Here is a 25,936-nt window from a genome sequence, read left to right as displayed (position 1 = left end):
ATGGCCGCTGTAAACTTCCGGGTACGAGCTTTGTTGGAGAGTCTTGTGGGAAATGTGAATATCCCGCACACTGTGTGGGTGGAGTCTGCCGGTGTGTGGATAATTACCGACCCCTGGCTTTTGATGAATATTGGGTCGATCCCTTTAGCACACTTCAGTGTCACCCACAAGGCTACGCTTTAAGTAAGTCAGATCAATAAAAAAATGAATTGTGTGTATGTATCGCACACCTAAAATTTCCCTATCGCACACCCATTTTGGAACTACTTTTACAACTTGAAATATTAAATAATAGTCCACTTATGAAACATCCCTAATGATTTATTACCATAAATTTTGAACTATTAACAAAATGGCAACACACGTTTGTACTTCTAAGAAATGCAGTCATATTTGGCTAAAGAGGCCGCTTTTGCCGCTGAGGATAATGGCAGAGTACCGTAAGCAGCAAAATTTATTAAAGAAGTTCGTGTATTTTAATTCAAAACTCTCTAAAAAAATTCTTTTCTTTTAATACAAAAAATTGTTGATGCACTGAACTTACAATGATAATGATTAGAAGTAAAACAAATTAGGTATTTTACTAATATGCGTTAGATTTTTAATGTACATTTGGATATACTTAACAAGTAAAATTCTAAACAATATTGCAATATTGTCTGTTTTCTTCTTCTAATATTGTACTGCAAACAATTGGGAGAATTTAGAATGTAAATTATGCAGTTCGCTCTGTGACCCAGTAATGAAAAAGTTTCCACACATTGTTACAAGATGTAATTATTCTGAATTTACGTCACAATCAAAACAGCTGCTGCTGTCTATGACACGTGTACTCTATTTTGCAAATGTTTGTCAGTTTTATTCTCAGATTTAATAAACGAATTCGATTCCTTGGTAATTTCAATAGACAAATTGTATGTTCCTCCACTTAAACGTGCTCCTTAAAAGAGAATAATTCCGTAGACTATATTTTTGAAAACTCTGAAGCTGAAATTGATTTCAGCTACGTTTGGTATTTTAGATCATTTACGTTGTATACAGTTTCTTGGGAATTCAACATAAAGTGATTCTCCAATGTTGGTAATTTCTAACCATGTCTTGATCTTGACATGACTCTCTGAGTCTTTCTTACATTGTATATCTTGCGAATTATATGAGCGTTGCTTATGATCGCTTGCCGCGACATAGAAGGTCATTGCATTCCATATTAGGGTCTACTGAACTAAGCATAAACAAAAACAAGCCCAATGAACAGTACTGAGGCAATCACGTGACTATAAGCAAAATTTGTTCAAAAAAATGGACGATTCGCCAGTCTTCAATGTGCCTCAAAACAACAGAAAAATAAAATAAAAATAGTGTTCCATTTATTGTTTTGACTTAGGTTATAAACTTTTTAATCTTTTCTGCAGACAAATGTAATGGAACAGAGATTCCAGCACCGCTTCCCTTGCAAGAATTAACACGATCTACACAGATTTACCCAGATAAAGAGATGTCTGGCAAAACCCAACCTGCCGTATTCGGATCCTGCACAAGTCACGCAGAATGTCCGAAGTTTGCCAAATGTAAGCCGGGTTCCTGCGATGGTTTCCTGTGTCTCTGTGATAGTGGGTTTATCGCAAGTGAGGATCGAACTTCGTGTTTAAGAGGTACGTCATACAAGCACTGGCAAATTCAGCCTCTGGGTCCACGCACTCGTGTGTGTGTGTGTGTGTGTGTGTGTGTGTGTGTGTCTATAATGGATTATTTCATACTATTTGAGATATCTATCGTATTTTCTTAAATTGCCTTAACTTTTTCTTCAGATCATCTACAAAATGGTATTTCATTTTGACTAATTGTTCTAAATTGGCATAGTTTGGTCTTTATATCCATCTACAAATTGGTATTTCATCTTATACGAAATGTTTAGTCCCTCGCTATCCATCCATTTCATATATATATATATATATATATATATATATATATATATATATATATATATATATATATATATATATATATATATATATATATATATATATATATATATATATATATATATATATATATATAAAGAGAGAGAGAGAGAGAGAGAGAGAAAGAGAGAGAGAAAGAGAGAGAGAGAGAGAGAGAGAGTTACGACTCTGTGGTCATAAACTAAGAAACAAAACGAAGCAAAACCAAAATGTTTGTAAAACGTAAAAATCAATTGAATATCAAAGCTACAAATGTGGGTGTGTGATTTGGATTTTTAATGTAGATTTAACAATTTTTCAGTCATATCGCTACGATGTCTGCAGTCTACACCTCTTTAAGCAAATGTGAGAGGAACTTACACTATTATGAAGTGATTCCAGAATAATCCTGACAATGTTTTATGAAAGTCCTAAATGAATGAAAAGTTCAGTATAAATTTCAAAACCGGAAATGTACTGGTCCGCCAAGAATCGAGAAGTTATCAGGATGGCGTCTTCTAAAACCCATTCGAATAATTCACAACCCTTCCAGAAAAATATCATGCTCCAAGTAATAAGTACTTTCTGTTTCCATTGAAAGTCTAAATAAATATTTTTCTCTCGAATAATATTTATATTTAACATACAATATATCTGCAGACTTACAACAAACAAGAAATGAGGATGACTCCAAATCGGAATGACTCTTATTGTTCAGTTCTTTCTTTTAAGCACCTTCTAAATTTCACAATATACTCTATGTGACGAATGTTATCACTCTATTTTGCTTCGAATTTGCATATTCATGTGACCCAGCCCAACCGATGGGAAGTAACTGAATTCTTTTAAAAACGTCGAAACCGCATCAGCCAATGAGAAATTAATCCAGATTATGTAAGTTTTAAAGTTCTTCTTGTATTAAAATTGTCCCATATTATTATGTGTCGTCATGAAATACAAAGATAAAGAACAATTCACTTTGACTCACTGTGTTGATACTGCGTATTTTAGCAATAGTTCAGTAATTTAGTAAAATATAATTGTGAAACTTTACATTTTTTCTCTGATGGCTATTTTCGTACCACAAACTCTCAGCTAAAAGCCCGATTTGGATACGTACATGCCTGATGTAAAATACAACAAATACAACAAAAGCCCGATTTGAATACATTTATGCCTGACGTAAATTGCCACAATAGTCCGAATTGGATACATTATGCCTGATGTTACATTTCAGATGCATTTTAAAATTGTATCATTCGAATACTTCTTGTACAATTCTCGGAAAGATATCACAAATTGACACTTACATGCTATATGACATCATGACTTTTTTTTACTACCTTTTCCGTGCATACATTTACCAGGCTACAAATGTACATAGTACACATTGAAGTATCTGCTTGGAGATGACGTTGTCTTCTGACACGCAATGTTTCATTCTTTTGTCCTCAGTCTGGAAGTTAGACGAAAACAATTTGCGTCTTTGAATGACTAATACGTAATTACACAGATCACTCCATCTGCAATGTGGATTACTTGTTTTAGGACATTTTTCAATTTAAAAAAAAAATCTTGTGGTTGTACATTCACCGTGTCCTTCAAACGTGTATTAAATGTTTTCTGTCTGCGTTTTTGCCTAGTGTTTATCCTGTATATATAAGTTGTTTCTTCCCCTGACGACGAGCTTTAAGTCGAAACGCTATGAGAATGTTTTGCGACCTGCTACTTTACCAGTTTGTTGTGTTATTGTACAGATTATATTTTATGACTAATTATTCTAAATTTGCATAGTTTGGTCTTTATATCCATCTTACAAAATGCAAATATCATTTCGCAAGTTATTGCTGCAAAGCAAATTTATGTACCACAGGGTTTGAGATATATTAGATATCATCCTTATTGATATTGGACAGATAACGTAAACTGTTGGGATTTTTCAATAGTTTGCGTACTTAAGCACAAATACTTTTCGTCGACAACAGTGCGGTGTAACATTTTGTAATTGTTGTGAAGCACGTTAATTACTATCACCACAATAATCATGATCAATGCCATCATCATTACTGTTTCTTCATTCGATGGTGATGATTACTATTAGTAGTGGTAGTTGTTGTAGCGGTGTTTTGGTGTTGTTGATGTTGTTCCAGTTCTTTTTTGTTTTGTAATCAGTGATAGTAGTTGTTGGTTGTGAAAGAAATATACTGTTACAATGGTCCGTTTGTAATTAAGTACGAACTTGGTTAAGTTAAGCGTTTAGTTCACTTTATTAGCATTGTTGGCCGTAGGTTCAACGATTCATGCTCCATGGACACAATAATAATATTTTGTAATTCTTGTGGTACTATTTGTCTTCTGAATTTACTTAACAGCCAGACGCATCGCCGAAGCATGCAACTCCTTAACAGATAGATGTATGTCTCCTTTCTCCTCGTGCACAAACAGTTTCTGCGTGTGCCTGGACAACTTCCAACCTACGGCTGATGGCCGGTGCAAATTGCCTGGAAACAATTTCTTAGGTGAATCGTGCTTGAATTCAGGACAATGTGAGTACCCTTCCAAATGCGTTAACGGAAGCTGCTTATGTGTAGAGCCATATCGGCAGATAACTCATGAGGAATTTTGGATGGATCCAATGATAACCAGCCAGTGTCGACCACTTGGTTTTTCTGTCTGTAAGTACTTTCGTTTTGTTGTACGTAATCATAAATACCTGTTTGAAAGATAAGGTCAGGGATCAAGCAATAAAACTTGAATCTGGTCAGGAACTTCGGTCAAGAAACCGACAATCCGATTGGATGTAAGATGGCTGGTTCTGATTTATTTTGACTAAGTAAGTACCACGTGTCTTTAATTAAATATAAAATCTCAAAAGACGTGTCCAGGTGAGAATTAAGGTAAATTCCATCAAATTACGATGCATGTTACAGACAAAAGTATTGATCAGCTAGGGGCAGTCTGAAGCTTCTGACTTTCCTTTTTCTTGGTTGGCCGTGAGTTTTAGATTATTATTTGAGAATTTTATTTGCTGATGAATGAGAGACGTAGTCGTAGTAAACCTGATGAAATCGCACACACTTTTCAGTAGTTTCTCTTTATTTTTGAAAGGACATGATTTCTTGTGAAAACGCTTCATCCCCATTTTTTTATGACATAGTTCTTATATCCATGGCTATGCAACATATTTTTCAAACAAAAATGTAACCTGAGGTAGTCATTATAACGAAAAGAGGCGAAACTGAACGAAGGACACCAAAATGCATTGTTAGTTACAGATTCAGAATAGGTATACAACATAGAAGAATGCCATTTATATTTATAGTATGTTATATTTCATATAGACTGACGGTATAGCTGACACAATGGACGACTATTTTAAGTTAATGACCTTTTCTAGTCTTACAGCTTGTTTTCTTTTTAAAAGCTATTTCTTTATCACTTAGAACGTTCCATTTTCGCCTGAAATTCGAGTAGGGAACGCATTTTGTGGGCTACTTCTAAATGTCTCCAAAAATAAATCGACTTGCAAGAGATTTTAGTTTAGCCTGCAGCCTAGTTGTGTTAGAAAATTGTTTTTCATTAGCTATTTCGCTCGCGCATATGCAGAATGGAAAACGTTGGATTTTTTTATTTTTAGCTTATTGGACCCATCATTTTCGTGACCTGGACCCTTTTTCTCAAAACCGGATCTTATCCCACTTTTTGCAAAAGTTCTTCTGTCTGTGTGCGGTTCAGACCGGTCTGCCTTAGATCCGAGGCCAAAAAAGTATAAAATCCGGACACAAAATCGGATTCCGACCACGAGCGTATTTTGGATGTAAGAATATCGGGTCTCAAAAACTAAGTTTTCCGTCTTTATTTTGTAATGCGACTGGAAACTCCAGATTATCTGGTACCATTGTAGAGATAGATCTGTCTACTTTTCTGTAATACCACCCACTTTAGTGTATCTTAAATGACCTGACACTACAGAGCTCGGACGTAGGGTACAACCTCCTCACGCTTAAACAGGGAACCAGGGATTAATGAGTTAATGATGATGCAAAATGTGTTGCCGTCTATGGAGTAACGGATGTTGTATTACCATAATATTTAGATATATTCTTGAACAAAATATGTGTTGCCATATTGATTGCTTTTGAGACAATGGTAGATCTGAGTACTTACTTTCGTTTGAAAACAAATAGAAAAAATTAATATCAATTAGCCTCCTTCTGAATAAGGATTTCCTCAGAGTTTTTGTTGTTGAAATAATGGTATTTTATTTATTAACAAATTCCAGAAGTTTAGACGGGCATCTTTGATCAGATTTTTATTTCGAAACAAAATGCATCCTAATCATTTTGGCAACTTAATCCGTAAGTAATTGATTACGGATTACCACATTCATTTACCAGATACAGTCAGATGATATTCTAAAAAGGTCTTAGTTTTGTCATTCGTATGATCCCATCAGGTCAAGTGGGGGTGGGGCAGTTTTCCAAAATCTCAAAAGGTTCCAGGCTTTCTTCGAAAAGGCACCAAAATCAAAAGTCTATGTGTCTATTTACTCAAAGTGTGCATAATGCCCAATAAACGTGCGCAAGAATGAAATGATGGTCAAATTGAAAGTGACAAGTGACTGTACGTTTGTGTGTGTATACATTATTTTGCCGGCCCTGACAACCCTTTTGACCTTAACCTTTTGATTCTGCTATCAAGATATCTGAATATAACAGATCGTGGAAGTTAACTCCCGATGAATACTTACAAGAAATGAACATTCAAAGTAATGGATTACGTATGATAATCTTGTGTAAATGAACTACACACAATTAGCACACTATTTTGACAGTTCGTTTTTATCAGGTTATTGCATTTAATTGACACTGAAATCGACCAAACATGTTCCTCGAATAAAGTCTAGAGTTTTCAATAAGAACTGCCGTGTTTGAAAGGAATCACCCAAGACCTCTTGTATCCTAATCCAGTAAAATAAGTTCTTGCTGCCATCAGATTTTTCTATAGCTCTTTTTAAGAGGGGTTTGATCAGTTATTTGATAGTACATATACCTTTCTCGTGAGACTGTATTGATAATTTTCTTTATAAGACTAATATTCATGAGTTATATTTTGGGACTTTTAAATTCTCTTTCAGGGAAATGCAATGGAACTCAGTTGGATATCCCAGAGAAACTCTCGTCTCGACAGGCGACCACAGCCAACAATCGAGACGTTATTCCCATCGAGTCTTCTGTCCGAACCACAACGGAAGGTTATGGATCGTTCAGACAATTTTATCCATCTAATTTTATCCCTAAATTTCTTTCAGCTTTTGATGCAAACAACTTGCAAGTAAGTTCCAGAAGTACTCCGTTGCCTCTCACTATACAAATACTAGAAAAACCTTTAAACTTTAATCATTCTGTAGATGTGTCACAACCCCACAATTTGATCTCGCTGACCTCTCCTGAAGTAAACAAGAATGTACGGGAGCGGTCCCCTCGAAGTGATCAAGACGCACGAGAATATACTACGTCACCATCCAAACTAGGTCAAAACAGTGAGTCTCAAAAAAGTACAGCGAATCTTACCAACTCAAGCAACACTCCATTTAATGGAAATCTGACATCACAAGCCCAGATGAATGCACACAACAACAGCTTTGACCAAACACGTTTGATAGATAGGTTGAGTAGGTCGGGAATATTGCGGTTATTTGATGACAGAATCAGTATGAAATTTTTGATCGGATCTTTGGCGAATTCCAGCATCAACGGTTCACATAATATCGTGTCATATTCTTCAACAGTATCACCAAAGTCAACAGCAGACGGTACGGCAACCAAGGGACATACTACTTTAAAGAATAAAACAGATTTGCCAGTCAAGTTGCGTCATACATCAATAAATGCAACAGACAAAATGAAAATTCCGTTTTTGTCGCAAACTTCATTTGTTACAGGAACGCTCAGTCAAAGCACTGACACTGTGATAGATCCTGTTGGAAAAGATCCCACATATTTAACGGATGGGAAAAGGTATGAGAAGAAGGACAATAAATGGCTATCCACGATATACACGTCTACAAGACAGGATTCTTTCTTAAAAAACACAAATGACAAACTATTTTTGGTAGGACATATATCCCACACAAACACATTTAGTCCTGTTGCTGTAACCGTTATCAATCCATCTGCAGAAACTAATCTACCGCTGCCATTTAAAATGCCTACAACTGAAATTTACTCATCGTTTTCCGAAGTACCAAAAGGTTTCACCAAAGTGACGTCATCGACACAGACGGACGCTATAAAAAGAAATACAATCCACTCCATTCCAGTCCAAACCGGAAACTCTGTCTTGTCAACTCCGTTGTTATCTAGCCCAAACAGTGCTACTCTTTCCTCACTGCAAAATGGTCTTGAAATTCCAAAAAGAGTAGCTATTATTCCTTCCAGTGAGGACAATGACTTTATATCAACTTTAACGAGTAAAAACACTTATAACGAAGAGATAACAACACATTTGCCTAATGGTTTCATAGACACAAGATTAGAGCCTGTGGAAATAACCAACGTAGGTGGAAATTTGTTTTTGACCAACTTTGGTGGATTTTCCAGCATGTTGGATGGTATGTTAACCTTTGATGATGGGTCTTCAGCCATCCTATTTACATCTGGCCAATCCGAAATCTCACATGGCAAGGAATTACTACATACAGTGAACAACATATGTTTAGAAGTTGTTCATAGGCAAGGCAAGACTTCTGTCATAAAAAGACAAGATAGGGCCATTACTTCTTATAATGGTGGCACCTTATCGTTGATGTACTATAAATTAATTCATGATAACCAGACCGAAAAAAGAGTAAAAGGTCGCCCGAATGAAAAGGTAGAAAATGCATCTAGTGAAATATTTTGGGAGATACTTCGATCAAACTTGACACCAGGAAATAAAACAAGCATTTTTATCTCTAAAGCCGAACTACTTTCCAAAGACAAGCGAAGAGTTGGTAAAGGTAGCCATAGTTTTGTAAAATTCGATTCTGACAGATTTCAAACTTTACTCGCCAAAAACGATTTAATCGCGTCAACACCAGCATCTACGACAATGTATTCAAATATATATCGGAGTTTGTCATCCACAGCTAGTTTAGAACAAGGACGCAAAAATATGACGGATTATTTAAGAAAACTTAAGTTCTCCATAATGGAGTATGTGGAAATCATTCTTCCGATATTACAATTGATCGATAGCGATAATGTGCAAAAGTTTCCTTCTGATGAATCATTTGTTTATTTTATAAATGGACAGTCACGTTTAAATACTGGCTCCGGTAAAGTTTACGTAATGCAAGGAGGCGAACAACCAATAATAAATATCAAAGTAGTAGGAAATGTGTCCGTAATCTTGGAAAGTGGTATTCTTAAAGTACAATTACCACAGTCATCTTTAAACTTTGATGTAAATTTGACAGAAGTTCACTTCAGGAATAGCTCACTGTTCATTACTTTCAACAGTAGTAATTTTGTAGTGGAAGTTTTAAATGGTTCAGTTGACATTGTCCAAGGGAACTATACGAGGACTATACAGTCAAATGATCACAAAATAGTGCTAAGTCATAATCACGCTAAGAATGTACTTATGTATTCGCAACATATAATGCTTAAAGCAGAATTAAATGGCTTCGTTTTGACCTATCACAATGTAGGTCACACTACGACATATCAAAAGGATTATATATCATACATTGAAAATACTAACGGCAAGTCAGAGATCAGAATTGGAACACTGAATAATATCTTGATATTTCACGGTGGTGGTACTAACATAGTTCACATAAACGGGTCTGGATTGATGATTGAAGATATGTTTGATTTGTTAGTGGAAAATAAATATGGCACCGTTGAAGCAGAGATGACTGAAACCAAGCAACTCATTGTCCTAGATCAGGGAATCTCAAAGGTGATTAGCTTTAATTATGCGGTACAGGTGGAGCAATTTAATGGCACGATGTGTGTCTGGAAGGAGAAATCGTTTGTGAGACAAGCTATAGAAATCATGAATAAGACTGAGGAAACCTCAAACGTTGAAGATACTACAGTACCCTTATCTATGACAATAAATAACTCGGATAATTATGCTAAGGTAATTAGCCCTGATACCTCGAAACAGTTTGTGAGTAATAGGTCAGATTTATCTTTTGTGACCTATGCTTCAATGACCACGTCTCGTATGAGCTTGATTGAAACTAGACTAAGTGGAATCGACGAGCCAGATCTGATGTCAAGTGATAATGAATCAACATTAGTAAACATGCCTACTGAAACAACATTTAACATGGCTGCACAAGTCGCAACCGCGAAGAATATGGTTAAAGTAAATCAACCAACGTTTCATGACAGCGACATCATAACCAACATGAATGCGGACTCCAAAGAAACAGGAAAACATGCAGAGGCAAGAGAAGATGTTTACGCCGAACCGAGTTTAACTCGAACTACCTTAAATAATACCTTGATTCATGAAATCCAAAATGCCACCGCCAGAAAAGACTCGAATTCGACACTGTCGTTTGCAGCTAAAATATTAATTGAGACAGTTACAGAGACTAGCAATACATCAAGGAATACTACTATAAATACAGCCATAACCATGGACACTTATGCATCTACCAGAGATCAATCGGACGTAAATGACACAATAGTCACAGAAACCGTTGTTTTAACGACAACGCAGGGAGATTCCAATGTCATTCTAGCAAGCCCGATAACTCCTCTTTATGGCATGCCAGCAAGACCAGTAACTCTACGTACTGCACATGTAATAGACGCTCATTCAAGTAATAACGGTTTGAACGTTAGCACGTTGAATGATGCGACGCTATATGAAACGAATGACTCAAAAGAGATGAGCACAGTAGGAATAAGACGACTATATTACACACCAGTTAACTTATCTGAACATTTAGCAACCAGCACAAATAATTATTCAGAGCCAAATGCAACTCAGACTGAGTTATACGATGTATTGTCCAGTGAAAGTGTGAAATTGGGGTTAGGGTTTGGACAGTCCACCTCTTCGATGAGAGAAACAACTTTTAATGCAACATCTGAAGCATACTATGTACATCGTAATATAAATGCAAATAACATTACTGTGCCCTTCAAGAGAAACAATTTATCTGTACCATTTGGATTATTGTATGTTAAATCTTCAGATATGCACGTAGAAACGTTAAATAGTAGTGGTGCGTACAGGAACGCGAAAACAGATGACTTTAAAGATAAAGCTCTGGAAGATGTCGTTACATTAACGGCAATTACTGCAACTAGCGGAACCATTGTAGAAACTGCATTTAACATAGACAAGGTTTTTGAACAGATTCCAACTGAACCTCTTTCAAACAGCACGCTACCCTATAACGGCAGCATATCAACGTTGTCTATTGCAGAGACCCTGGTCACATCTACTTTGGTTACTGCAGAGACCCCTAGCACATCAACGCTATCTATTGCAGAGAGCCCCAACATATTAACGCTATCTATTGCAGAGACCCTTAGCACATCAACTTTGGCTACTGCTGTGACCCCTAGCACATCAACGCTGGAGACTGCTGAATCCCCTAGCACATCAACGCTATATATTCCAGAGACCCCTAGCACATTAACGCTTTCTATTGCAGAGACCACTAGCAGATCAACTTCGGCTACTGCAGAGACTCTTAACACATCAACGCTGGATATTGTAGAGACTCCTAACACATCAACTTCTACTACTGCAGAGACTCCCAACACATCAACGCTGGATATTGTAGAGACTCCTAACACATCAACTACGACTACTGCAAAGAATCCTAACACATCAACGCTGGATATTGTAGAGACCCCTAGCACATCAACGCTATCTATTGCAGAGAGCCCCAGTATATTAACGCTATCTATTGCAGAGACCCTTAGCACATCAACTTTGGCTACTGCTTTGACCCCTAGCACATCAACGCTAGAGATTGCTGAATCCCCTAGCACATCAACGCTATATATTCCAGAGACCCCTAGCACATTAACGCTATCTATTGCAGAGACCACTAGCAGATCAACTTCGGCTTCTGCAGAGACTCTTATCACATCAACGCTGGATATTGTAGAGACTCCTAACACATCAAATTCTACTACTGCAGAGACTCCTAACACATCAACGCTGGATATTGTAGAGACTCCTAACACATCAACTACGACTACTGCAAAGAATCCTAACACATCAACGCTGGATATTGTAGAGACTCCTAGCAGATCAAGGCTAACTATTGCAGAAGCCCCTAGCACATCAACAATAACTATTCCAGAGACTGCTGGCACATCAACATTTGCTACTGCAAAGACCTCTAGTACATTATCGCTGGATATTGCAGAGACCCCTAGCACATCAAAGCTAACAATTGCAGAGACCCCAAACAAATCAACATTGCATACTACAGAGACCCCTAGAACAACAACGCTAACTATTGCAGATACTCCTAGCACATCAACTTTGACTACTGCAGAGACTCCTAGCACATCAACATTGACTACTGCAGAGACACCTAGCATATCAATGTTGACTACTGCAGGAACCCCTAACTCATCGACTTTGGCTACTGCACAGACCCTTAGCACATCAATGTTGACTACTGAAGAGACACCTAGCATATCAACGTTGACTACTGCAGAGACACCTAGCATATCGATCTTGACTACTGCAGGAACCCCTAACTCATCAACTTTGACTGCTGCAGAGACACTTAGCTCATCAAGGAAGACCTACCACAGCACAGGTGAGGTTGCATATTATAGACATAAATATCGCTTGTTGAAATACTGTACTTTTGCGAAAGCCCCATTTTTTAGACAATTTATATGGCTATTAATTACGGTTATGGCTGCACAAAGGAAAATGTCCTTAAGTAAGTTTTCAGAGCTAGTTATCTTTATTTATAGGACTCGCATTGCTTGCTTTCAGATATACATGCTTAACAACTAAAATGATTTTTTGAATAGCATCGCTATATCTTCGAAAACGTTTTTGTTTGAAACGGACTGGTTAAGGCGTGACAGAAGTCAATTCATAGCAGCTGCCAGCGAGAAAATTATAAAATTTAGACAACCATCCTGTTCTATTCAAAACATGTCCAATGATGTAGTATTCTAAAACAAATGGCATATTCACCATGTCTAATGAGTAGTATTCCATAAAATGACATATTCACCGTGCCTAATTAGTAAAATTCTAAACAAATATCGTATTCACCATATCTGATTAGTTGTATTCTAAACAAATGTCATATTCACCATGTCTAATAAGTAGGATTCTAAACAAATTTCATATTCACAATATCACCGTAGTATTCCCAAAAATGTCACATTCTCCGTGCCTAATTAGTAAAATTCTAATCAAATGTCGTATTCATTATGCCTAATGATATAATATTCTAAATAAATGCCATATTCATCATGTCTAATGAAGTAGTATTCTAAAAAATGCCATATTCACTATGTCTAATGATGTAGTATTCTAAACAATTTCCATATTCATCATGTCTAATGATGTAGTATTCTAAACAAATGCCATATTCACCTAGTCTGATGATGTAGTATTCTAAACAAATGCCATATTCACCTAGTCTTATGATGTAGTATTCTAAACAAATGCCATATTCACCTAGTCTTATGATGTAGTATTCTAAACAAATGATATATTACATTTCTTATACAGTATTGACTTCCTTTCGCATGTGATCGTCTCGTGTGCATGTTTGATCGCTGTGTCACAGCACTCCGGTCAAATGAGTATCAGCCGGTAAAAGCTCAAAGTACTCCTGTCATTTGAGTATAGACTGGTAAAATTTCAATCACAGTGCTTCTGTCAAATAAGTGTAGCCAGGAGAAAATTCAATCACAGTTCTCCTGCCAAATGAGTATAGGATGGTAAAATCCCAGTCACAGTACTCCTATCATATGAGTATAGGCCGGTAAGAAGTCAATCACGGTACCCTGTCAAATGAGTATAGGTCGATAATAACTCAGTCACAGTATTCCTGTCAAGTGAGTATAGGCTAGTAAGAACTCAATCACAGTACTCATGTCAAATTAGTTTTGACCGAAAAAATATAATCACAGTACTCATGTCAAATGAATTTTTGTCGGTAAAAATTAGATAACAGTACTCATGTAAAAATGAGTAAAGGCCGGTAGAAATTCAATCACAATATTCAAGTCAAATGAGTAAAGGCCGGTAAAAATCCAATCACAGTACTCATGTCAAATGAGTAAAGGCCAGTAAAAATTAAATCACAGTACTCATGTCCAATGAGTAAAGGCCGGTAAAAATTCAATCACATTACTCCCATCAAATGAGTAAAGGCCGGTAAGAACTCAATACCTTTGATAAGAACTTTACAAAAAATTTAATATGCAACAAACTTATCAGATTGTTTTCTGATTATTTCCTAATTTTCTCATTATGAAATATATTTTATTTCTTTCTTCTTGTTATTGTGCTAGCAAAATATAGGCAGTATATTGGTATCGGTTTCTATCGCTAGTGCTTTGTTGTGGACGTATATATAAATAAGTCTTTTTTTCTTGTTGCCTTCATTTAAAAAATTTAAGCAGCCATGTTTGTGCATGAAACTTTGTGAGTGCAATAATTTGGGGGAATTCTTCTTCACCATTAGCAAACAGAGCCCCAGATAATTCCCATTTAACATTCTAGTAGTTTCCACACAGGTGGGAACAAAGAGTTATTCTTCTTATTGGTGTTTATTTTAGAGTGTATTTTTCAAGAATCGGGCAGGGGGGTGGGGGGTGGGAAATGTCTATGTATGGCCACTTCCTCAAGGTTTTCAATCTTCGTGCACATCATTGTTGTAAATTTACTATATAACCGGTAGGGTCAGGGCGCTGACTCCGTAATATAAGAAATTGGTTGCTCTCAATATGGCCGCAATTTCTTATATATATATATATATATATATATATATATATATATATATATATATATATATATATATATATATATATATGATTTGGTCTCTGTCTGCACGAATAATGGTGAAAATATTTAAAAAGTCACGAAAACAAAGGGAATGCGAGCAGGGATATTTTCCAGTGTATTATTCGTCACCCACTCGTATTACCATGCCAACAAACCGGCTACAAAGTCAACGTGGCACAAACAACTGTACACAGCCAATCCAAAAATTTACTGGGCAAAGTAAAGAGTGGAGAGCGCGTGATCTCAACGGCTAATATGGCTACATGACGACTTGTGCCCGACCTAAAACTCATCTGCAAATAAAGTCTGGTAGCGCCAATAAAAAATGAAGACAATAATCCGACCACAATCCATGTTTACAGTTTACTGAAAGTGAGCGTCATTATTAAAGCCCCTGTGGTATTAGGTGTATATAATACAATTTGTAGACCACAACACACGGGCTTCGTAAAAATGAAACAAGTCAAGCTACACAATCTGAGTCGAGTTTTGATGATAATCCAGCGTTCTGTATTGTTAAAGGCTAGAAAGAAAGTGATTGTAACATTAGTTAAAAATTGGTCATGAAAGGAATACATCTTTAAACTCCATTTTTCTGACCCCTCTGCTAATACAGTCGGTCGCACTTCATCTGGAAGTAAAAACTAGGTTAAAGTGACCTACTTATCTTTGCTCTATTGTAAGATTTCTAGTCAGGCAATGAACAGCTCGCGAGACACTTTGCCGAGTTCATAATTACGATAATATTGATTAAGTAGATCATGCTTAAGCTTGTAGTGCCTGAGAGACATGGCGGTAGAGAAGGGATTATTCTACGGGGGGAAGGTGACGGTTTCTTTGCATTTATATAACCTAACGTAGTTTTTCACTCCTCTATCTTCAGGTGTGGATGAGGTCCCATATAGACTTAGCCAGGGGAACGGATGGCAACACTCAAAACTGCGGATCCAATGCATATCACATAGCTTTAGAAAATTCTACACCCTGTAATAGCTTTGCTTCAAGACTAATACACGCTTTAAATTTCTGCTCTAGGACAGCCTCTCTTATTATTCTGCACAAGACGTATTTTTATCTTTACGTCATTACCAGTGGATGGATCGATGGATGGATGGATAGATAGATACATAGATGCATAGAAAGATAGACAATGAAGAACGAACGTCATAGCAAATTTACATCACACAGATGAATGTCTAACGTGATAACGTTGATTTTCAAGACGCTAGTAACATTTAATATCCATGTCAGATAAATTACAGTATATTCAGAAAGATTATTATTGAATAGTAACACTGACTATGACGCGAAAGTGCTTCAAACAAAATCCATTATGAATAATTATTTCCAGTGGGATGAACAATATCATGTGTGCATGTGACACATCTACTGCTGTCAGATAATAAATAGTAAGGTAGACTGAACAGGTATAAAGATAAATTGATAGATAAATATATCATATCATATTATGTAATATTTTGCTATAATTAATATTCCAGGTTAATACAATTTCATATTTATAGCTAATAAAGTAAATTCTATGTTCATTTGTTTTTCGTTTCAGGCAAGCAAGATACAAAAAACGTCACCCACAGTAAACACGGTAGTTACAATCCCATTTTAGTGTTTTGCTCTCTGCCCCTTTGTCATGTAGTTAAATTTTGTAGCTTTAAAAAACCGTCAGTTATTTCACTGTATTTAAGTAATAAGTCGTCCAAGTAAGACAATATAACAAGGAAGCATGGACCAATGATATTAGATATTAACCACAATGGAAGTATGGACCAATGATATTAGATATTAGGAACCGCAATGGAAGCATGGACCAATGATATTAGGAACCGCAATGGAAGCATGGACCAATGATATTAGATATTAGGAACCGCAATGGAAACATCGACCACTGATATTAGATATTAGGAACCGCAATGGAAGCATGGACCACTGATATTAGATATTAGGAACCGCAATGGAAGCATGGATCAGTGATAGTAGATTTTATGAACCGCAATGGATAACAGTCAGTTTAATGACTCCTTCTTCATTACTCTCACAGTTTGCAGGTCTATACCACTATCCCTCTCGCTTGTTATTGCTGCTCGTAGCTTCTGCATGTCTACGTACTTACAGTCATTACTTTCACTACCTTTGCAAGCCTATGTACCTTTAGCCATTGCTTTCACAGCTTTTGCAAGTGTATGCACCTATAGTCATTGCTTTTGCAAGTGTATATACCTATATTGCAAACCTTGTGCCTTTTTCAAGTATGTGTACCTTTTTGTCACTGCTTTCACTGCCTTTGGCATGTCTATGAAAATATTGTCATTTATTGCTTTTTCAAGTCTGTGTGCCTATAGTCATTGCTTAAACTACTTTGGAAGTATGTGTGCCTTCAGTACCAGGGGTCGGCAACCTATGGCACGCGTGTCAAAAAGGTGGCACTTCAAGAGGTTTTGTGTAGCACGCGAATGGCAGACCAAAATCTCAATTTTAACGGTGTTACGCTCTTACTGGTGACACGCGCTCGTTCATTTTGTAATTAATCCGGGAAAAAAGTGACAAGCTATATAAAATAGGTTGCCGACCCCTGCTATAGTCATTGCTTTGCTTACAGTCCCTTTTGCAAATCTAGGTATATTATATATATATATATATATATATATATATATATATATATATATATATATATATATATATATATAGTCATTGCTGTCACTGCTTTTGCAAGTCTGTGTGCATATAGTCATTACTTCCAACGCCTTTTGCAAGTCTATGTACCTATAGTCATTGCTTTCACTGCTTTTTGCAAGTGTATGTACCTGTTACAAATCTTTGGTCACAAAGTCATAAGAGAAAGAAGCAAAACCAGCATGTTTTGTAAAAGATTTTAATTACCAAGGTCATAAATGAAAATGCGAGAGGAACTTACAGCATTATGATAAGAATCCAGAATAAGTACTAGATGAATGAAAAGTTCAGTATAAATTTCGAAACCGGATGTGTCCTGCTCTGCCAAGAATCGTTACGTTGTCAAGATGGCGTCGTCCAGAAGTCCTTCGAATAATTCACAATTGTTCCAGAATAATATTTTAGTCCAAATTATGTGCACTTTCTATTTTCCCTGATTAGTCCAAACAAATGTTTTTCCTCTCAAATAATATATATTTACAACATAAAACACGTCTGCAGACTTACAAAAGGAACAAAAGAAAAGTAAATGACTCCAAAATTCGAATGAAACTGAGTGCTCAGTCCTCTCTTTATATACAACTGTCTATATTTCGCAAAAGACCCGACGTGACAGATCACACTGCTGATTTTGCGTTAAACTTACCTATTTATGTAATCTAGTCCAACCAATGGGAAGTTAATGAATTCTTCTCGACACGTCGAAATTCCATCAGCCAGCGAGAAATTATGCCATATGCGCCATTAAGTCTTATTGTTGTGATCTTTGGAGATTTTGTCCAAGTTGTCCTACCCTGACCGCGGTCCTGGCAATATGTGTACCTATAGTCACTGCTCTAATTGCCTTTTGCAAGTGTATGTTCTAACAGTAATTGCTTTCACTTCCTTTTGCCAAGTGTAGGTACGCACAGCCACTGCTTTCACTGCCTTTAGTCATCTTATCTATCTCAGTCACTAGTACAAGTACAAAGATTCTAAGATTCTTCGGAAGGTGAGAGAGAGAGAGAGAGAGAGAGAGAGAGAGAGAGATGCAGTTATCAAGTTATTAATGTATGGCATTTTGAAATGGTACCCAAGACTTGTTCAATGAAATCGAAGGAGAATATTTGAAGCAACACCGATAGCGACTTTCCGGCTCGAGTATTCTTTGGTTTAAGGGAGCTGTTTTGAATCTCATATGAGGAGCTCCAAAAAGAAAAGTGGAATCAACCAAACTTTAAGTCCTTACATGTTACAACTGAGAGGAGAGTATATACGAGTCTTTGGTATAGCTACGAGTCTCTGGTATGGCTCATCTTTCTTTGAGTACAACCTTCCAGAAATCTGTTTAGTTTTGCGTTTACAGTTTCTTTGTTTTTGTTAGTGTTGTTTCTAATAATATTTATTAACATCGACTGTGATGAAATTACGTGAAATTGCATTTATTCTTTAAAATAATATCTTCACATTTTCAGCATGTTCTGAGAAATACCCAGAAATAAATATCGGACCATTAAATCGTATCAATATTTTTAGCATCGATTGGTAATGAGTGTAAGATTTATTTATGTCGCAAGGAGTTGATCCGTTTGGTTGAGCGTAAGACGTACTCCAAGGATCGCGGTTCAATATCTACCCAGGTCGGTTCCTTCGATGTATCCTTGGGAAAGCACAGAGTTCAGATGTCCTTGGTGTGATATAGCTAAATGAGATGAAAGTACTGTACAAGCCAACTGCAACAACTGCAACAAAATTCGGTGGCGCGGAGGCATAGCGCTTTCCTTTCACAGCAGCGACAGTGGGATTGTACACTGTGTTTACGGATAAAGCCTCTCTGTTTAGAAGAGCCTATAAGATAGTTTGGACGGCTTGTGTAACTTTCCTGCATATTTCAGTCAGATATACATGATAAAGCAGAGTGCAAGTCAAAGTGTAATTCTAGCTGACTATAACAACCAATATGCATATTAGCACACCATTCATATGTTATGAACGCTGGCACTGTAGTCTATTGTGGAGATTAATAACTCTGCTCTCTTTTGAAATGTACTATAATTCTCTCTCTCTCTCTCTCTCTCTCTCTCTCTCTCTCTCTCTCTCTCTCATACACACACATACTCACACAGACACACACATTTCTTGTTTTAACAATTGTTAATTCATCATATACTCTGTTGATATGTTATTTTCGAAACAAAAAGTTTATAAATTGATATAAAGTATGTCCGTGTTATATTAGGAGATGGTATCTATATATTCCAATATGATAACGCTATCTACACCTTGGCGTATCGAGCAGATATTTCTGTGCTTCGGGTCTGTCAAGCCACCGCATCCAGTCAATATTAAGGTGAGCACTGTTCCTGCGTGATGGAGACAAGAAGAAACACAACTTGAATGGACTGATAAATAAGCAATTTTCCACCGCCGGTCAGTGTTTGTACTAACACTTTTCACTCAAATACACATGTAATGGCTTTTTCTGGTACGTAGTTATACTTTCGATGTTAAACTTACAAAGTATTCGTTTTAAGTCAATTGCCTCCGCCATTTTCGACCGATGTACAATGCACAGCTGTTACAAGCTATTGGCAAGTTGGCATTACATACTAAAAAAAGGAAGCAACTCATGAAATCCAATAGATGTCACTAGGACAAAGCACTAAAATATCTTTTCGATACGCCAAGGTGTAGATAGGGTTATCATATCGGAACCTTGACTAGCGAAGATGGCTTTATGCCTGATCCTTTAGGTGGAAATAAATATGTATTGATCTTGTGAAATTTTTATATGATGCATGTAATTATTATTCGCCATATACACACAAGGTATGCGTTGACATTTGATCAGTGAAGCTCATGTTACTTTCAATCCGAATCAAAGTGATGAAAATATCAATGAAATTGTACTCGCATCAAACAGAGTGTATTTCTGTGCCACTAACTTATTTCAGATGCAACAGTCGTGAGGAATTTACGAAAGGAAATTAACGCTACAGAAAGGAAGCCGGAACTCATTTTGGAAAAGTCAAATAGCGATAGTGGGTACACATTTATAATGAGAGAGAGAGAGTATATTCATCAACAACAAAAGCCATATAATAAACTATAAAACTATATAATTTGTATTCTTACCAAAAAAAAAACTAAACTTCATTAGTCAGAGAAGAAATAAACAAATATGTTGTTGAGAAGCCTCAACCGTATTGGCGAAGAAGTCGCTCTAACTGGAAAGGGAACTTTGTCCCAGCATACAAATGGTCGTCAGGTATTTTGCTGTCCGTATGTGAGTTTTGATCCGAGAGTTCGTGTTTGCAAAAGAGATGGTGGGGGGGAGGCAAATAGTATTTTTCGTAGAAAGAGAGAACGATAAGTACAAACAGACATATATAAATCAACGATCTGAAGCACGTTCAAGGGCAAATAAACTTTGGTTTCAGAACAGGTAGATAGTTGTGCGTGTGTCGAACTCTTGAACTAGTGGTTGCGGCTTCAGTACCGCCTTGGGTCAGCCTTGGTTCGCTTCTACGTGAGAAAGGCACTTAGCCCCCACTTCTCAGACATGATATAGGCATAGTTAATAATTAGTTAAAACTGTCTTTATTACCCTCAACTCAAGGAAAAGAAACTATTTTGAACTGCACACAAGAGGTTGCGTAATTGCGCAAAGCTTCTTTCCTTATCAGTAAAAAATTATTAACCAATATAACCACTTGATTCAATGAAGAGCCTAACAATGTAAAAGGATGGCTTACCATCAAATTCCACGCAGTTTGTCCACTTTAGTTTGTTTAATTGTCGGGAAACCCTAGTACTGTGGTCTAGTAAGATTATTATTTGAACCCAGAGACGTCTCAATTTTTTATAACAAGACTCGCCTCCCCTGAAGTGCTAAATGTGTTGTGGTTAGACGAATATATATATTTTTTATTGGACTGCTACAGTGTTGTAGGTAGACCAGATTTTGGAACCAGCAAAAATCGTCGTACCAAGATACCTGGATAGTGAGTTTATAAGCGACAAGACTTTGATTGCGACCCCTCCAGGGAATAATGAGTTGGCTATGTACAGTTGATGTGTCGGAGTAATCTAGTTGCCGATTTGATGACATCATGAAACGAGTGGATCACGAGCAAGATACTAAACACTTAATCTCAATTCAATGTTTAATCGTCTACACACCATTATAGGTTTCAGCTCGGATTCCACTTTTTTTCTAGATTCTGGTGCGTCTTTGTTCCATTATTTTCGCCACTATTCATCGAAGTTGGGGGAGGGGAAATCACACTATTATGTCATGCCAATATCTCAGTTTTCGTATTTTTGCGAGTGAAAGCAGCTTTAACTTGCAGCAACAAGACTTCAAAAGAACATAGCTATAAGACAGTATTCTAAGAAGCCTTGACATTTTGTAATTAAGGTCATGACCAGATTCTTGTAATGACTCTATTAAGGCACATCATAGAAAATGTCTTCTTTCTTCTCTATCCAATTATTATTATTTTTATTATTGTTGTTATTACAGATTCAATTCTAATCCCCCTGAATATAGCTGGTATTTTGGCTGCTGCTGTTTTGGCCACCCTTATAGCTTTGGTACTTAGGTCAAGGAAGCGTCGGCAAACGTGAGTATCGTAAACAGCTCTCGTCCACACAAATCTTAAACAACTTACTATAGCCAATGTGTATGAAGGTTTACCTATTATTATGTCAAAGGCTTACCTATTATTATGTCAAAGGTTCTGCTTATCAAAAGAGGCTAAAAGAAATTGTTATTTCAAGGAATCGATCCATTGTAATGGAACATTTCAGGAAAGAAAGAACTGCATAGTGATAGAAGTCATACTGAATAATAATTGTTTCTGAAAGGTAGTCCGTGATGGAAATTTAATATTTCTGGCAAAATCTAGTACAGTTTTAATTTCCATTCACTCTCATACCAAACTGTAAAGTTGAATTTGCAGCCTGTATGAGAGTAGTTTCTTTGATTATATTCCATTTGAAGAAAAATACTAGCGCCTTTCAGTGGCTTCTTCTATGGAAATAATTACAATATCGCTTATCGTGAAGGTTGTATATAACTAGTGTGTTTTGCATCTTAGTTAAACAGTAATCTATTAAATATGTAAATTGCAAACATGGAACATTAAGACTACGTAGGTACTGTACCAAAGGTAGAATATTAGCTATATTTATCACATTTTCAAATTCTATACATAGGAAAGACAAGTTAAACAATCACAGTACGAGTTCGTCCTCAGTCAGTGGAGATTCGGGTGGATCGCAAGTGCCTATACGTATCCCTCGACCTAGCGTGAAGTATGAGCCCTATTACGTAAAAGACGGGTGGCAGACTATCAGCACGAGCTTCAGCAGCAAGCAGAGTAACATCAGTCCACATGTCAATGCCTGGCAGGAACAACCTGATCCTTCCTCTGACAGAATATCCGCAGATTTTGAGGCCTAATTACCTGTGGAAACAAGAAGCAATTGCCTGCCAAATAGACCATGGCCTTATTACCTGTGGAAACAAGAAGCAACATAGTCTAATTACCCGCCAAACAGACCATGAGCCGGCTCAGTACTATAAAGTGTATTGTTTTGCACATTGGAGATCTTCAGACTCTATGACTTATATGAACTTCGTACTAGGAATGCAATAACTCAAACAATACATTGTGCGAAATTTTGATACGTGGAACAAGGAGCGATTGCTTATGACATATGATGTTAGCAGGCTACGAGTTGTTAGTGTGTTGTTGCGTTCTTTGCACAAAAATATTGTGTTTTTGCTATCTACAGATCAGAGAGAGATGCATTTCTTTCTTTTATGCCATCTGGTTTATCGATTGTGTTTTGTTTTTTTACAATGGGATGGGGATGTTTGTGATTTTCCTTTAAATCCGTTCGTGTGACTAATTTTTATTTTGTTCTATAAACCATGAATTGATGTCTGCAAATACTAAGTTGAGGAGCTCATTTTGTTTCTACTGTGACTATGAGAAGTTTAGAGAGATTGCTCTGATACAAAGGATCAACGTTCTCCATTATCTGATGCACTGTACATGTTAACCAGACTGTCCGCTTATATTGTTCCAATAAAATGCAATGTTGTTGCTTAATACAAAATGTAAAATCCCGTAAATGGGATGGCCTCTGCAATTGGAGGAAACCAGACAGACACTTTTCAAAATCAGAAGGGAGGTTTTATTCTACTGAATGTAACGTTACTTGTCATTCAAAGTTGAGACTCTTATAAACTATCCAATTTTTCATAAAGGTAATACAACGATGCGTAGTTTGTACAAGAAGACATTTTTATGATTTGAAAAAGAAGACTAAATATACAGATGAAAGGTCACGTGTTCACCGTGAAATAAACTTCCTGATCCACTCTAGGGAACCTCAACGTATTTTATCCAGATAATATTTAAAGCATTTTGATTTTAATAGACGATTGAAAGCATGAAGAGAAAATAAAGACTTACGATACGTTATAAAGGGAAAAAAAAATTAACATTGGATCAGACAGATATTCTCTTAATGACTTGGTATAATTCGTTCATCTGTTTTCTTTCTATCTTTCCAAGGAAAAAATTAACTATTTCATATAACATAAAGCACATAAAGTTCTATCAGTCTTTCAAGCTTGTGATCGCGCATTCATTTCGAATGGTACGTTAGATAATCTTGTGAGTAGGTACTCATTTCAATTGGTATTTTAGATAATCTTGTGAATAGGTACTCATTTCGAATGGTACTTTAGATTATCTTGTGAGTAGGTACTCATTTCGAATGGTACTTTAGATAATCTTGTGAGTAGATACTCATTTCAACTGGTACTTTATATAATCTTGTGAGTGGGTACTCATTTCAATTGGCACTTTAGATTATCTTGTGATTGCTTACACACTTCAATTTGTGAGGTACTTATTTCAATTGGTACTTTAGATAACCTTGTGATTGCATCTCACTTCAATTGGTACTTTAGATATATTCTTTTGATTGCGTCCTCATTTCGAATGTTGCTTTAGGTTTTGATTTCAATCTTGTGATTGCGTTCTCGTTTCAGTTGGTACTTTAGATAATCTTGTTATTGCGTACTCATTTCGAATGTTACTGTAGGTTTTGATTTCAGTCTTGTGATTGCGTATTCATTTCGAATGTTGCTTTAGGTTTTGATTTCAATTTTGTGATTGCGTTCTCATTTCATTTGGTATTTTAGATAATCTTGTGATTGCAACTCACTTCAATTGATACTTTAGATAATCTTAACTTTCAATCAAAATATTCACCATTATCAAGCTGTTTAAGAAATACAAAATGCTTACCTGTGACAGGTTTTTCTTCCTTTCTTCCCTCTACCACTATTTAATTTGACCCTTTTCAGGTTGTATATGAAATTATCTCAGAAAAATGTAAAATAAATAATGCAATCAAAAGTTAGAATCAATTAAGATGTTTCGATACAATATAACATTATATGCTACTTCACTGTAAATAATAAAAAATATAATTTTGTGTAAAGTTAATAAACTTTAATTGTGACGCTATTTCAAGATATGCTAACTTAGATTTGAACAAATTAAATTTGGTTCAAATTAGACGATCTGACAAGAAACCAAATTATAAATAACCTTAGTTAACCAAGTCCAAACGTTTTAAAGTATTTTCAAAAAAAAAAGATGATTTAAAAAATTTACTTACCATTTGTATATTCATGATAATGAGAGATTATAAGACATATATCATTTCATAAGTTAAAGACAGGCTAAATATCAAAAGGAAATTAATACTTTTTAAAAACATAGAACCTAAAATAATTTACCAACATGCAACGAAATAAAAATGACAGTAAATGTAATGTTTTATATTAAAAATGTCAACGTTGTGTTTGATATTCCTGCAATAACATTTGTGCGGTATGTAGAACATATATTTCATAAAAGCATATATAAACGTACTTACCTGAGGGAAGTAGTCTTTCGAGAGTATTTAGCGAACGCGAATATGTAGGGCGAAAACTAAGGCATAGGACATAAAATAAAGTTAATATATTTGCAAAGCAAAACATAACACATTTCTAAATCACACGTATTTGAAACATGTTTAAATATAAAGTTTTAGCATTAATCTGCCTGTTGATCAGGAAATACTTCAACTGAAAAGTAAACATCGTCATGAAAAATATAAAATAACGGATTTTCCCGGGTTTGTCAACAAACAAGAGGCAACTGCAAAGGAAAAGCGTGATTTAAACATACATGCAGACAATAAAATAAAAATATTTTACAATGCATATTGCATTGTAGATA

General features: G+C 36.1%; 1 protein-coding gene across 1 annotated transcript; it reads left to right on the top strand.

The window, feature by feature from the left end:
- Positions 1 to 24,958, top strand: LOC149794531 (uncharacterized). Its single transcript, XM_089969128.1, has 7 exons — positions 1 to 91; positions 1,413 to 1,568; positions 7,078 to 12,735; positions 16,519 to 16,557; positions 20,576 to 20,662; positions 22,147 to 22,246; positions 22,842 to 24,958. The coding sequence occupies exons 1-7, from the start codon at positions 1 to 3 to the stop codon at positions 23,086 to 23,088; spliced, it is 6,378 nt and encodes a 2,125-aa protein (XP_089825254.1). The 3' UTR covers positions 23,089 to 24,958.
- Positions 24,959 to 25,936: the final 978 nt, after the last annotated feature.

The sequence above is a fragment of the Sinohyriopsis cumingii genome, chromosome 8 (assembly GCF_028554795.1).
Source record: "Sinohyriopsis cumingii isolate HCF-2022 chromosome 8, ASM2855479v2, whole genome shotgun sequence".
In the NCBI taxonomy this organism is placed as follows: domain Eukaryota; kingdom Metazoa; phylum Mollusca; class Bivalvia; order Unionida; family Unionidae; genus Sinohyriopsis; species Sinohyriopsis cumingii.
Note: the sequence above shows the minus strand (reverse complement) of the source record. Positions and strands in the feature narration are given on the sequence as shown.